The sequence below is a fragment of the Saimiri boliviensis genome, chromosome X (genome assembly GCF_048565385.1).
Source record: "Saimiri boliviensis isolate mSaiBol1 chromosome X, mSaiBol1.pri, whole genome shotgun sequence".
Taxonomy (NCBI): Eukaryota; Metazoa; Chordata; class Mammalia; order Primates; family Cebidae; genus Saimiri; species Saimiri boliviensis.
In genome coordinates this window covers 44,936,877-44,950,623 of record NC_133470.1, presented here as the reverse complement: position 1 = coordinate 44,950,623, position 13,747 = coordinate 44,936,877, and the positions used below count along the sequence as shown (strand labels likewise).

The 13,747-nt window shown below is 51.2% G+C and overlaps 1 protein-coding gene across 3 annotated transcripts; it reads right to left on the bottom strand.

The window, feature by feature from the left end:
- Positions 1-5,660: 5,660 nt before the first annotated feature.
- GATA1 (GATA binding protein 1) lies at positions 5,661-13,445 on the bottom strand. Of its 3 annotated transcripts, none has more exons than XM_003939544.1 (6): positions 13,354-13,445; positions 8,623-8,861; positions 7,729-8,106; positions 7,482-7,627; positions 6,647-6,772; positions 5,661-6,177 (listed from the first exon to the last, which is right to left on the bottom strand). In XM_003939544.1, the coding sequence occupies exons 2-6, from the start codon at positions 8,840-8,842 to the stop codon at positions 5,806-5,808; spliced, it is 1,242 nt and encodes a 413-aa protein (XP_003939593.1). In that variant the 5' UTR covers positions 8,843-8,861; positions 13,354-13,445; the 3' UTR covers positions 5,661-5,805. The 3 variants fall into 3 exon arrangements, with proteins under 3 accessions (XP_003939593.1, XP_074247691.1, XP_074247692.1); XM_074391590.1 differs by having other exon boundaries at positions 5,705-6,192; XM_074391591.1 differs by lacking the exon at positions 13,354-13,445 and having other exon boundaries at positions 5,705-6,192; positions 8,221-8,706.
- Between the last annotated feature and the right edge of the window lie 302 nt (positions 13,446-13,747).

The window sequence follows — 13,747 nt, the reverse complement described above, 5'->3', positions numbered from 1 at the left end:
AGCTTCAACTTCTTTGGCTCAAGCTATCTTCACACCTCAGCCTCCCAAGTAGCTGCATGCCACCATGCCTGCTCAATTTTTTTTTTCTTTATAGAGATGGGGGTCTTCCCATGTTGCCCAAGCTGGTCTCAAACTCCCGGGCTCAAGCAATCTGCCCACTTCAGCTTCTCAAAGTGCTGGGATTATAGGTGTGAGCCACCATGCGTGGCCAGGATGGGGCTTCTTAGACCTATATTATGACCAGTTCCTACAAAGAGATCAGGTGGTCCAGTGCTGGGTCACAGGTGTTTCTGTATAGGTTCACGGCTTGTGTTCATATAGACAGTAAGATCAGATGTCTAGATTTCAGCCAAGAGATTATTATTGGCCAGGCAGAATGGCTCACACCTGTAATCCCAGCACTTTGGGAGGCCGAGGAAGGCAGATTGCTTGAGCTCAGGAGTTCGAGACCAGCCTGGGCAACATTGCAAAACCCCATCTCTATTTTTAAAAACCACAAAAATTAGCTGGGTGTGATGGTATGCATCTGTAGTCCCAGCTACTTGAGAGGCTGAGGTGGGAGGATTGCTTGAGCCTGGGAGGCCGAGGTTGGGGTGAGCTAAGATTGTGCTACTGCACTGCATCGTGGGTAATAGAGTGAGATCAAGTCTCAAAAAAAAAAAAAAAGAGAGAGATTACTGGCCAGGCATGGTAGCTCACGCTTGTAATCTCAGCACTTTGGGAGGCCTAGGTGGGCAGATAATTTGAGGTCAGGAATTCAAGACCCGCTTGGCCAACATGGTGAAACCCCATCTTTACTAAAAATACAAAAATTATCCGGGTGTGGTGGTGTACACCTATAATCTCAGCTACTTGGGAGACTGAGGCAGGAGAATCGCTTGAACCTGGGAGGCAGAGGTTGCAGTGAACCAAGATTGTGCCACTGCACTCCAGCCTGGGTGACTCCGTCTCAAAAAAAAAAAAAAAAAGTAGAGAGATAGATTATTAATTAGGCTAAATTATCCTAGCTGCTGTAACCCATTTCAGGGGCTTAACAAATAAATGTTTATTTCTTGCTTATACAAAAACCAATCTGAACATTTACTACTGTTCATTCATGAACCCAGACAAACCTATTTTGTGTCTCTGTCTTCCTCTAGGTCCTTGGAGTTAGTCACCTTTCAGTTGGTAGACAGGGAAAGAGAGAAAATGGAGGATTGCATGAGAGATTTTTTTTTTTTTTTTTTTTTGAGACAAGAGTCTCACTCTGTCACCCAGGCTGTAATGCAGTGGCACGATCTCGGCTCACTTGTAACCTCTGCCTCCCAGGTTCACACAATTCTCTGCCTCAGCCTCCCAAGTAGTTGGGATTACAGGCACCTGCCACCACGTCCAGCTAGTTTTTGTATTTTTAGTAGAGACAAGGTTTCACCATCTTGGCCAGGCTGGTCTTGAACTCCTGACCCCATGATCCACCTGCCTTGGCCTCTCAAAGTGCTGGGATTACAGGCGTGAGCCACCTTGCCCAGCCTTCATGAGAGATTTTTTATGGGCCAGGCCTGGAACTGATGTATGTCACTTCTGCCCATGCTCCATTGGTCAGAACTCTGTCATGTACCCACATCTGTCTTCAGGGAAGGTTGGAAAAGAGTGAGCTCAGGAAGAATGGGAACAAGTTTCAATGAGCTTATAGCACTGTCTGCTATAGGCTTCTGTAGACTCTACAGAGCTATGCTGACTAATATGGTAACTACTAGCCACATGTGGCTACTGCTCTTGAAATGTGGCCAGTCCAACTTGAGATAATGTGCTATAAACGTGAAATATATACCAGATTACAAAAATCCGTATAAAAAGTTTAAAATAGCTCAGTAATTTTTGTATTGATTACATGTTGAAATGATAATATTTGAATATATTGGGTAAAGTTAAATATATTGATATGTTATTAAAATTAATTTTATCATTTTTTTTCTCTTTTTAGTGTGGCTACATTGAAAATATGAAGTTACCTATGTGACTCACATATTTCTATTGAACAGCACTGCTATAGAAAGTTCCCTTTAAAGCATTGAGACAGGGACTCTTACTGTGTAGGGGTAGGAGTATCTCGTGGTCAGGTTAGTGTTTCCTGTCTGGGGTCAGGAGAGTGATTCTGTTACCTGATAAGGCAGGTTTGCAGCGAAATACAAGGGTTGGAGACATTGTGAAGAGAGGGAAGGCTGTGAAGACATTTTTTCCCCCATACAGATTAAGGTTAGGTATTCCTTTTGAGGCCAGGAGAGAGGTTTTCTGTAGATGGCCAGGCCAGAGGATCACAGCATACTCAGGCCAGGTATTTCTGTCCAGGATCAGAGCTGTTTTACTAGAGACAGACAGATCAGGTGATTCCACTGGGGGTTAGGCCAGGGGTTCCTGTACAGGCTCCAGGCAGATATTCATCATGGTGATTCTTATTAAGCATTGTTTAACAAGTTCAGAACAGGGGTTCCTCTACAGAGTAGAGGTTTTGTTTAATACTGGTTCATTCCTTGGATTACTCTAAAGAGGCAAATCAGAGGTTCCTGTTGAGTGTAAGGGCAGGATTTTCTGTGCCAGCTCAGGGCACAGGTTCCTGCTGGGGGTCATAGAGGTGCCCATGTGGGGTCAGAACAAAGATCCTGTGTGCAGAGTTAGGACACTGCCCCTTTAGAGGTTCAGGCTGATGTTTCTTCTGTTGGGTCAGGGCAGTGGTTCCTGTACAGGGTGCAGGTGGGGCTTCTAGGACAAGGCCAGGGCAAAGGCTGTTATAGAGAATCACATTAGGCTTCCTGTTGAGGGTCAGCAGTGTATTTCCAGAGAGTAAAGTTAGGAATTCCTATAAAGATCAGAGATTCCTGTGAATGAGGAAAGTAAAGGATTTCTGTTGAGGTTCATGACCAAGGTTTTCTGCAGAGACTGGTCAGAGGTTCTGGTAGAGTTTTAGGGTCAGGCTTCCTGTAGAGCAGCTGTCCCCAACCTTTTTGGCACCAAGGACTGGTTTTGTGAAAGACAGTCTTTTCCTGGGTAATCGGGGATGGTTTGGGAATTAAACTGTTCCACCTCAGATCATCAGGCAGTAGTTAGATTCTCATAAGGAGCACATAACCTAGATTCCTTGCATGTACAGTTCATAATAAGGTTCATGGTCCTATGAGAATCTAATGCCACTGCTGATCTGACAGGAGATGGAACTTAGGTGGTAATGCTTGCTTGCCTGCTGCTCACCTGCTGCTCCACAGCCCCATTCCTAACAGGCCATGGACCAGTACCAGTCCATGGCCTGGGGGCTGGGAACCCCTGCTATAGAGGGTCAGGGTAGTAGAGCTAATGCAAGGTAAGGACTAGGAGCCTCATGCAGCATCAGTAAATGCCACCCATATAGTGAGAAGCGTGGGGATCCTGTACCAGGTGAAGCCATAGGTGCTGGTATAGGCTGAGGTCAGGGCTTAAAGTAGATGCTCAAGACAGATGTTCCTGCCAAGAGGTCAGGAAGTGGTTTTCTATACAAGTTTAAGACTGAGCTTCATATTGAGAGTTGGATTGTGGGTTCCTATGGACTCTATAGGATAGGGTGTGAGATCAGGGAATGTTGTACAGGGTGAAGTCAGGGGTCATTGTCAACAATGAAGGCAAGAAATTCCACACACAGGGTTATTGAAGAGGTTAAGGACAGGTATTTCTGTAGAGACAGAGCTGGGTCCATGGTTCACTACTCACTTTATTTTGAGTGAGGTGTTTCTAAAATGCTACCTGGAGGACAGGACTGCAGCAGTGTGAGCACAAAGGTGTTCCTGTCTGAGGTCAAGACAGGATTCGAGTAGGGAGGCTGAGGCTTGTGTGGATGGTCAGGACAGGGGTTCTTGTCCAAGTTGTACAGGGGTTTCCTTACAGCTTAGTCCAGACATCCCTAGCTGGGGCTAGGCAGAAGTTCCTCTTATCCACTGTAAGGGCTGGTGTTCCTATGCAGGATCAGGATAGGTTTCCTGTTGATAATTAGATGAAGGGTTCCCCTAGAGCTGAAGGGGTTTATGGAGGACAGGGCTTCCTGCAGGATGTGAGGGCTAGGCTTCTGAGGGAAGGCCAGACAGTGGCTTTGATGGGATCAGGGCTGTTGTGGACAATGCCCGCAATGAGCATGGACTCCTGTGAGTCTACAGCAGGCTACTCAGTGGAGCTGGTGTGCCCCCTAGCTGATGGGCTGGTGTTGTGTGGAGGACAGCTGCTTACCTATAATATGGTCAGGACCTATGGGTCTCCACAACCCTCCTATCCAGGGCTCTAGGGGAGAAGCCATAAAGAGCAGGGCAGTTAAGTGTGAGTGGCACTCATTTGCTGGGCTGGGAGTGTCACCTCTTCCAAAATCCGCTCCTTAAACTTGGTGGTCAGGGTAAATTACTCATCAGTTCTAGGCCTCGCTATTCCATTAGGGAAGTGAGTATGGGTATATTTTCCTCAGAATATTTGTTTCAGGCATTAATGAACTAAAGCAACTGGAGCCTCCCAGCCTGCCGCCAAGCCTGTGGTAATTCCTCAGGAAAGGGTGCTGCTGGTTATGGGGAGCAGCTGGGCACACGGACCCCAGGCCAGACTGTCCCGCTGGGCCACTTGCCACTGGCTGTGTGGCCTCCAAAGAGCCACTTAAGCAGTCTGCCTTAGGATGTCCCCTGACTTGGAGTATGCTCTCGTGTGTTTGTGAAATTGAGGAACAGACTGCTGTTGGGGGGAGCAGCTCACCCAGGTGAGTGGGAGTGTTGGGGAGGGGGTTGGCACTGTGTAGAGCGCCCCACCTACTGAGGTCAAAGCATCACCTCCAGGGGCTGCTTTGTTCCTCTAATCGCCCCCTCTCATTCTCTACTATTTCCCACAGGGTTGCCGGCTGAGCTGGGCTGAGCAAGATAAGACCCGGCTGACAGGAAGACCCACGGACAACCCCAAGCCAGCTTCTGACAACTGGCTTCTGACTTACCAGCTACCATTCCAGCTCCACCCTTCCCCACGTTCCTTTCCAAGGGACAAAAGATAGTCTCTAACTTACACCCTCTGAAACTCTGCCTGTTGAGACCTCCACAAACAAATGTACACAGAGCTGCTCACATCCACCACTCAGAGATGCTGTGACATGGCACATGCCACACGATATGCACACACATGCACACCCATGCCCATGCACAGGGACTTGCAGTGAAATATTGCCATTGCCAGACCCACGAAGACATCCTGACACACTCTTCTTGTTCAACATTCCAAGAATATCAGTCAGATTCTGTGCCCACCGTGTATGCCGTCATGCTGTCTCAAAGGTCCCCCAGCATCGTGCCCAGCCACATTACCACAGCCCTGCATACCTCCTTATCACCTGCTCCAGCACACACACACTTCCAGTTCACTCATTACAGTCACCTGGTGTCACCCCCACCATCGGCAGGTCCTGCTGGTCTCTCACCATGACATATGGAACCACCTGGATGCTTCACAAGAAGTTTCACAGACTGTTGCAATCACACATCATAACCCTTGGTCACAAAGTGTCACATGTGTTGCCTCAACCAGCCTCACATGGTTGCACATTGCAGCCATGCATTGTCATCAGAGAGCCACAAGCATTGCTACACACTCCGCCTGGCTCTACTGTCCAGCCACACACAGACTCACACCTCTAGTTTCAGGACTTTGGTGGTTTTATTTTACAAAAGCTTTGAAGGTTCAGGCCTAGGGGGTACCTAGGGCTCAGAGACTTGGGTTGTCCAGACTGCTGGCTACAAGAGGAGGACACCACCCCTGCTCTGGAGGCCACGCTCTGTGCCCTCATGAGCTGAGTGGAGCCACCACAGTAGTGCTGGTGGTGGGGGGCATGGGCCCTGTGGGGAAGGGGCCCGTGGGTGAGCCCAGCAGGGGTCCGGGGAAAGGCATGAGGTGGCTAACAGACCCTGACAGCACCACGGGGGCCAGGCCTTGGTAGAGATGGGCAGTACCGGGGGGGCCCAGTGTCAGGCCTGAAGCCACCTCCCCACAATTCCCACTACTGCTGCCCCCAGCCACCACCATAAAGCCACCAGCTGGTCCTTCAGCTGCTCCTGTGCTTCCCAGACTGGAGCCCCGTTTCTTTTTCCCTTTTCCAGATGCCTTGCGGTTTCGAGTCTGAATACCATCCTTCCTCATGGTCAGTGGCCGGTTCACCTGCCAAAAGGGAGGCTGCAGGTGTCCCCAGCTCCAGATCTTTACCTCTCTATGTCTCAACCAGGGCCACCCTTTCTACCCCACTTCTTTTAGGGTAAGATAATTTTGGGGTGCAGAGATTGTCTCAAGGAATCCTGAGGTTGTGAGGCCCTGAGCTTGGGAAAGCCTCCAAGGCCGATAGGAGCTGCCTAAGGTCTAGGGCAGGGGGGTGGACATTAGCTGACACCTGGAGGTTGGGGAGAGGAGAGGAAAGAGGAGGGTGGAGGAGGAGGGAATGGAGAAGGAAGGAGGGAGGGTAATAACAGAGAAGAGGGAAAGTAGAAGAGATGAGTGAAGGGGAAGGAAGGAAGAGGAAAGAACAAAGAAGGTTGTGAGGGGAAGAGAGAAGGTGGAACAGGAACAGAGTAGGGGGCAGTGCAGCATGAAGACAGAGAAAGTGGAAGGGTGGCTCCAAGGGGCAGGGCGTCACCTGGTGTAGCTTGTAGTAGAGGCCGCAAGCATTGCACACGGGATCCCCGCTGGCATTTCTCCTCCACAGTGTCGTGGTGGTCGTCTGGCAGTTGGTGCACTGAGTACCTGCCCGTTTGCTGACAATCTAGGGGATGAGAGGATGTGAAATCATTGCCCTGGGGATGTGGAAGTGGGCATAAGGGGCTCACAGGGGCTCTCAGGAGGACCCAAGAAGTGAGGGTCAGGTTGAAGGCACGGCTTCCTGTATAGGGTGAGAGCAGGGGCATTTATAGGGTGATGCCTAAGGATTCTGTATGGGGCCAGGACAGGGGTTCCTGTCTGGGATAGGGTTTTTTTTTGTTCTGTATTCTATGGGGAACTACACTGGTGGTTCTCAGCTTTGGCTGCATACCAGAATTACTTGGGGAGCTAAAATATGCTGATGCCCAGGCAGCGCCCCAGTCCAGTTCCATTAGCACATCTGGGGGAAGGGATGTGGGGTGACTCCAGTGTGAAGCCAAGGATGAAAACACTGCTGTACAGGGTGGGAACGAAGGTTTCTGTTTGAAGCCTATGAGGGTAGGTTGAGGATAGGAGCTCCTGTAGAGCTGAGTTCCTGTATAGGGTGAGGATGGGGGTTCTTATGCAGGGTGAGGGTAAGGATATCCATATCGAATGAGGAGATGTGGAGGATGAAGGCAAGGGTTTCCATGTGGTATTAGGACAAGGGTTCCCACACAGAGTGGCCTGTAAGCATGAGAACAGCATTCCTTTACAGTGGGAAGATGTGGCTTCTTGTACAGGTTGAGGACAGGCATTCCTGTGTATAAGGTCAGGCAGGTCTGCAGTCTTACCAGGCGCTTCTTGGGCCGGATGAGGGGCCTGTTCTGCCCATTCATCTTGTGATAGAGGCCACAGGCGTTGCACAGGTAGTGGCCTGTCCTGTCCCTCCGCCACAGTGGAGTGGCTGTTGCTCCGCAGTTTACACACTCCCTGGCCTCTGGTAGGGTGAAGAGGGGAAGAGGGAGCTAGGCTCAGCTCAGCTTTACCTTGGGCCACCCCTCCCACCTCAACTTCCCTGTCCTTTTTTGAGTTCCTCACCACAGGGAGGCAGGGGCAGAGTTCCACGAAGCTTGGGAGAGGAATAGGCTGCTGAATTGAGGGGGCTCCCGGTGGGAGAAAAGAAGGTATTGGAAAAGTCAGGGCTCCCATAAGCACTGCTGGGGACAGGGAGTGATGAAGGCAGTGCAGGCCCCAGGGTCAAGAGGTCTGGACTCAGCCGCTCTGTCTTCAACGTCTCCAGGAAGCTGGTGCTGCCTTTTCCATCTGGATCTTCTGAGGCCTGGGGAGGGGAGTCTTCACGGGTGGGACACACAGTTGCGGCAGGATAGAGCCCCGTCTTGCCATAGGCCCAGCCGGCATATGGTGAGCCCCCTGGGATCCCCTCCATACAGTTGAGCAGTGGGTACACCTGAAAGACTGTTGGGGGAGCAGGTAGGGACAGAGTAAAGAAGAGGCAAAATCAGTCTAGGGTCAGCCCACATAAGGGTGTAGTGGTGCCCAGCACCCCCAACATGGTGGCCAAGTTCCCACCTTTTCCACAGGCTACAAGAACAGCTGCTGGCCACTGGATGCTTCCTGGATCCTGAGCCCCACTGGTCAGTGTGGCATCTGCAATAACCTCTGACCATTTCCAAGTGGGCTTTTGAGGATGACTGTTGGGATTTGGAGCTCCACAGATTACTTGACAACTAGGGGAACCACCACAGACTTCCAATATTGCTTCTCAGTGTAGCCACCCCAATATGTCAGGTTGAGAAGCATTGGAATTCCCAGGTCTTCACTTAACTAGGGAAAGTGGTCAGCATGTCCATTTGAGAAGCTTCCAGCCGTTTCTGAGATATCCTCACAGTGGTATTCTGACCTAGCCAAGGGTCTCCATGGCAGCCCCAGTAGCACTCAGCCAATGCCAAGACAGCCACCCAATGAAGTTACCTGGGGAGTGTCTGTAGGCCTCAGCATCCCTGTAGTAGGCCAGAGCCGCAGCTGCAGCGGTGGCTGTGCTCGGGGCAGTGGAGGAGGCTGCTGCATCCAAGCCCTCAGGCCCAGAGGGGAAGAAGACCCCCGACTCTGGCGTCGAGGACACCAGGGCAGGATCCACAAACTGGGGAAGGGGCTCCGAGGTCCCCAGGGACCCCAGGCCAGGGAACTCCATGGAGCCTCTGGGGGTTAACCTGTGAGGACAGAAGGGGTCCTCAGACAGAGAAATCCTCCACCCCTCACCTTTCACCTGCTCCTTTTCCCTCCTTTCCTCCTCCTCCCACTCCATTTCCTCAGTCTCCATATTCCTCCTTCCCAACTCCCCATTCCCCTCCTCCTCCTCCTCACCTTAGTCTCCTCTCTCCTTCCCCTCCTTCTCTTTCTCCCTCTCCTGTCTTCCTCTTCCTGCATCTCTCCTTTCCACTCCATTCTCTTATTTTCTAAGTGCCCCGCCTTTCGTCTTCCTCTCCGTTCTCCCCATCTTGCCCCATTTCTTTCCTCTCATCCCTCCTCTCTCTCTTCGTCTACTCTCATCTGTCCCTACCTCTCCCTTCTTCCTTCCATTCTCTCTTCTTCCCCCCTTCCCTTTTCCTCCTGTCTTTCTCCCATCGCTCTTCTTCCCATCTCTTTTTTGTCCTCTTTCCCACTTCCTTCTCTTTCCACTCCTTTCTCATTCTCCTCTCCCGTTTCCTTTTTCTTCTCCACTTTGTTTTCCTCCTTGCCCTCCTTTTCCTTTCCTATTTCTCCTCTTCCTTGTCCTCCTTCTCTCTTTGTCTTCATTCTCCTTGTATGCCTTCCTCACACACCTTCTCTCCCTCTCCTCCAACACACACACTTTTATTTTTTGAGACAGAGTATCCCCTGTTGCCAGGCTGGAGTGTAGTGGCACAATCTCGGCTCACTGCAACCACTGCCTCCTGGATGCAAGTGATCCTCCTGCCTCAGTCTCCTGAGTAGCTGGGACTACAGGCATGTGCCACCATGCCTGGCCAATTATTGTTTTTTTGTAGAGATGGGGCATGACTATGTTGCCCAGGCTGGTCTTGAACTCCTGGCCTCAAGTGATCTTCCCACCTCAGCCTTCCAAAGTGCTGGGATTACAGGTGTGAGCCACTGCACCCGGCCTCTCTTCCCCTTTCTAGATATACTCTCCAGTTCTCTTTCTCCTACTACTCATTTTCTCTTTCCCTCCATTTTCTTCCTCCTCGTCTCTTCCCTCCTTTTCTGTTCATCTTTTCCCCACTTTCTCCAGCTCCTCCTCCCCTCCTCCACTTCCTCTTATTCTCCTTGCCCCCCCATCCTTTCTCCTCTCCCCATCTAGAAGACACTGGGTGAGGGTGGGATGGGGTACAGGACCAGAGTCCCTTGAGCCTCTTGGTCACTTCCCCCAAGGACTTTAGTGTTCACCATCCTTTGCTCCTCAACTTCATCCCTATCTGTTGTATCTTGCCCTCTAACTTTCTCAGAAACCCCATGGTTTCCGGGCTTGACTCCCTCCTCCCTCCACCTCCGTTGGGTCTGCAGACAGAAGGCCCCCTTAGTTCCTCCCTACTTCTTGGGGGGGGGGTCAGTACCCCCCACTGCTTATCTCTGCCTTCCCCGCCCAACTTTTGAAATCACCCCAAGGCCACTGACTTCCTCTGAAGACGGTGACAGGTGGGAGGTACTTCTACTGGTACCCTCTTCCCTGGGGAGGCCCACCATAGTTCTGCTTTCAGGCTCTTTCAGTTCCCAGGCCTCAGTTTCCCCATCTGTTGTATTGGGGGTGATGATGGGCTTGGGCTGAGCTGAGACCTGTGAGATGGCCCTTTGCCTCTGTTTTGCCTTGTGTATGTCTCTGTCATCTAGCTCTCTGCCTGTCTGTCACCCTGGGGCTCTTTCCCCTGAGTCTCTGTTTCCTCTCAAGTCTGACTCTACATCTCCCCCAGCTTTCTTTGTTTCTATGATATAGCTTGTCCCCTCTTTCTGTGATTTTTTTTTTTTTTTTTTTTTTTGAGACAGAGTCTCCCTCTGTTGACCAGGCTGGAGTGCAGTGGTGTGATCTCAGCTCACTGCAACTTCAGCCTCCCTGGTTTGAGCGATTCTCATGCCTCAGCCCCCAAGTAGCTGGGATTGCAGGCACATGCCACCACACCCAGCTAATTTTTGTATTTTTGGTAGACACAGTTTCACCATGTTGGCCAGTCTGGTCTTGAACTCCTGACCTCAAGTGGTCTGCCTACCTTGGCCTTCCAAAGTGCTGGGATTACAGGCGTGAGCCACTGCGCCTGGCCTCTTTCTGTGCTTTTGTAAATGTCTGATGCTTTTTCGTCTTGTTTTCTGTCTTTCCATGTTTCTCTCTCCGGTTCTCTGTCTCTTACTGTTACTCTTGCTTTCTCCCTCTCCTCTCCTATCTCTCTGAACATCTCTGCATCTCTCCGACTCTGTCTCTTTCTGCTTGTTAGTCTCTTCCCTCTGTTTCCCTCTCTTTGGGCCCTCTGACCTTATGTCCATGTGCCTCTTACTAGTCCCATACACCTGACACCCAGCTACATGCAGCTCAGGATAAGGAGCCTGGAATGCTGGCCCTGGCCCTGTTCTGCTGGCCTGCCCTATTTCTGTGTCTGTGGGCTGGAGTGACTGGGCTAGACTAGAAGGCCCTCTGTAGACTCTCCCTCACCCCTGCTTACATGACCCATGGTGTAGACAGGCCAAGGGGAACGCCCAGGCTTGGGGATTGTGGTGGGAAAAAGATGGGCCACAAGTGTGCCCACCACCAACACCTTCTCAGCCCCAGGGTGCCTGCTGTTGCTCCCTAAAGAGAGTGTCTTGATTCCCCATCTTGGTCTCCATCTCCTTCCTCTCTGTCTCTAATTCTGTGTTAGTCTCTGTCTCTTCACAGTGCTACCTGCGGATATCTCTCTTTCTGCATTTCTATCTCCTTTTCTGCTCCCGGGTCTTTTCTTCCCTTTCTCTGGCTGTCTGTCTGTCTCTGTCTCTTACTCATTGAGTTTCTCTCTGTTTTTCCTTTCTCTTCATGTCTCTTTTGTCTCTTGCTTTTTGTCTCTTGCTCTTTGTCTCTGTCTCTTTCTCCTCATCTCTCCCTCTATTTCTCCCTTCCTTCCCTGTCTAACTATGTGTCTCCTGCCTTCTTTCTTTCACCGCTATTCCCTTATCCCCTCAACCCCACCTACCCACCATGATTTCCCTCCAGCCCCACTGCCCCCTGCTCCTGCACCTCACACCTTGGTGAGTCCAGGGCTGCCCACTCCTCCTGTGGCAGGGGCCCAGCCCCCTCACCCCCAGTTATCACTCTCCGGACAGAGATAAAGTTTATCTCGAGGCTGGGGGATATGAAAGCTTATCAGCTGCCCCACTAGAGTAAGTGTTGCCCCAACGGCGGCAGCAGGCAGCAGCCGGCACCCTCCACTCTCCCTCGGCCCCAGCCCCTCGCCCCAGGTAACATCCCAATCCCAGCCCTCAAGGGAGGGTCTCATGGGGCTAAAGGGAGCAGATATAGGGTCTAGGGGCAGATATGGGGTTTGCGGGGAGACAGAGGTAGAGTTTGAGGGTCAGACATAGGGTTGAGTCAGAGAAAGGTTTGGGGTGTAGCTATGGAGTTCTTGGGGAGGCAGATATAGGGTTTTGTGGAGCAGAGATGAGCTTGGAAGTTCAGAGACACATTTTGGGCTCAGGAATAGGTTGTGAAAACAGACAAGGTTGGGGGATCAGAGGTGAAGTTTGAGAGTCAGAAATGAAGTTGAGAAGTTAGAGATGTAGTGTGAGAGTCAGATTCTGAGGGTCACAGAAAAATCTGGGGAGTTCAGCGGTTTTCTGGAGCAGAGATGGAGTTTAGGACTCAAAGATCTGTTTCGGCAGAGAGAAATGTAGCTAGTGATTAAAGGGGAGTTTGAGAAGCCAAGACAGAATTGGAGTAGAGAAAGGCTTGGAGCTGGAGAGATTCTGGGAGACACAGATGTGTTTTAGGGCTGAGAGTTTTGGGGAACGCAGACATGAGGGTTCATGCGGCAGAACAGATTTTGGGGAGTCAACTTGGTGTTTGGAGTGACAAAGATATTTTACTGAGCAGGCAGGGAGTTGGGAGAGATAAATGGTTTGGGAAGAGCAGAGAGAAGTCATAGGGAACAAAGAGTAGGTTTGAGAGGCAGAGATGGGGTAAGAGGATGGAGCTAGGATTTGGTGGGTCAGAGACAGGTTTAAGGGCTCAGAGTGGGACAGAGACAAGGGTGTATAGAGCGGATAAGGGGTTTGGGAGCAGAAAAGTGAGGTTTGGGGGAGAAGTCAGGGAGACAGAGACAAGTTTGGGTGAGTGGAAATCAGATATGGGACAGGGAAAGGATTTGGGGGGATGAACGCATGTTTTGGGAAGCAGAGTTAGTGTTTAGGGGAGACAGACCTAGGGGTATAGGGAGCAAAGTGAAAGGATCCAGGGGATATAGATATCTTGGAAGGAATGGATGAGAGGGCAGAAAGAAGTGGGATTTAGGGAGTAGATTTGGGGTAGAAATGGGAGTTGAAAAGACAGGTGGGTCTAAGGAGCTGTGAAGGTATTCAGGGCTGGCTGACACTTTGGGGACCAGCCGTGGGTTGGGGAGCCTGGAGCAAGCTGGGGGCGGGTAGCCATAAGGATAGGGGCAGCAGGCCCAGGGTTGCCTTGCTGGGGGCTCTCTGGGGGCTGAGACTGACCTGGGCTGGTTGGTGCAGAGGGTTCAGCCGCCTTGGGGATGTGGCAAGCTCAGTGTGATCCCAGGGGGTGTCCTGGCTGGCCTTGGCCTTTGAGGCTCCCTTCCTCCCTCCCTCCCCTTTCCCTCCTCCCTCCTCCCCAGGGAGTGGCTGGTGCCCCAGTGGGTGGGGCGGTCTAGGGGAGGGGGTGGGTCCCCTGCTTGTGGGGCACTTCTTGGGCACTGGAGGCCCTCTTCCACCCTCCCTGCCCACCCTAGGGATTCTTGGACCCAGCTTGACCTAGGCTCTCGTGGACTGTAGTGTTCAGACAAGCAAAATGCACTGAAACCAAGATAAATGAAAATAGTGATATGGTTTCATGACTTTACTGGGCTTTTCAGTGAATAAAGCCTTTACT

What these genes read in the sequence shown, in the direction of transcription:
- GATA1 (XM_074391590.1), bottom strand. Translation starts at nt 8,842, where the DNA reads ATGGAGTTCCCTGGCCTGGGGTCCCTGGGGACCTCGGAGCCCCTTCCC. An exon ending in TCTGCCCCTGCCTCCCTGTG is followed by an intron (nt 7,628 to 7,728) that starts GTGAGGAACTCA and finishes TCACCCTACCAG; the next exon opens with AGGCCAGGGAGTGTGTAAAC. An exon ending in TCTACTACAAGCTACACCAG is followed by an intron (nt 6,193 to 6,646) that starts GTGACGCCCTGC and finishes GGACACCTGCAG; the next exon opens with CCTCCCTTTTGGCAGGTGAA.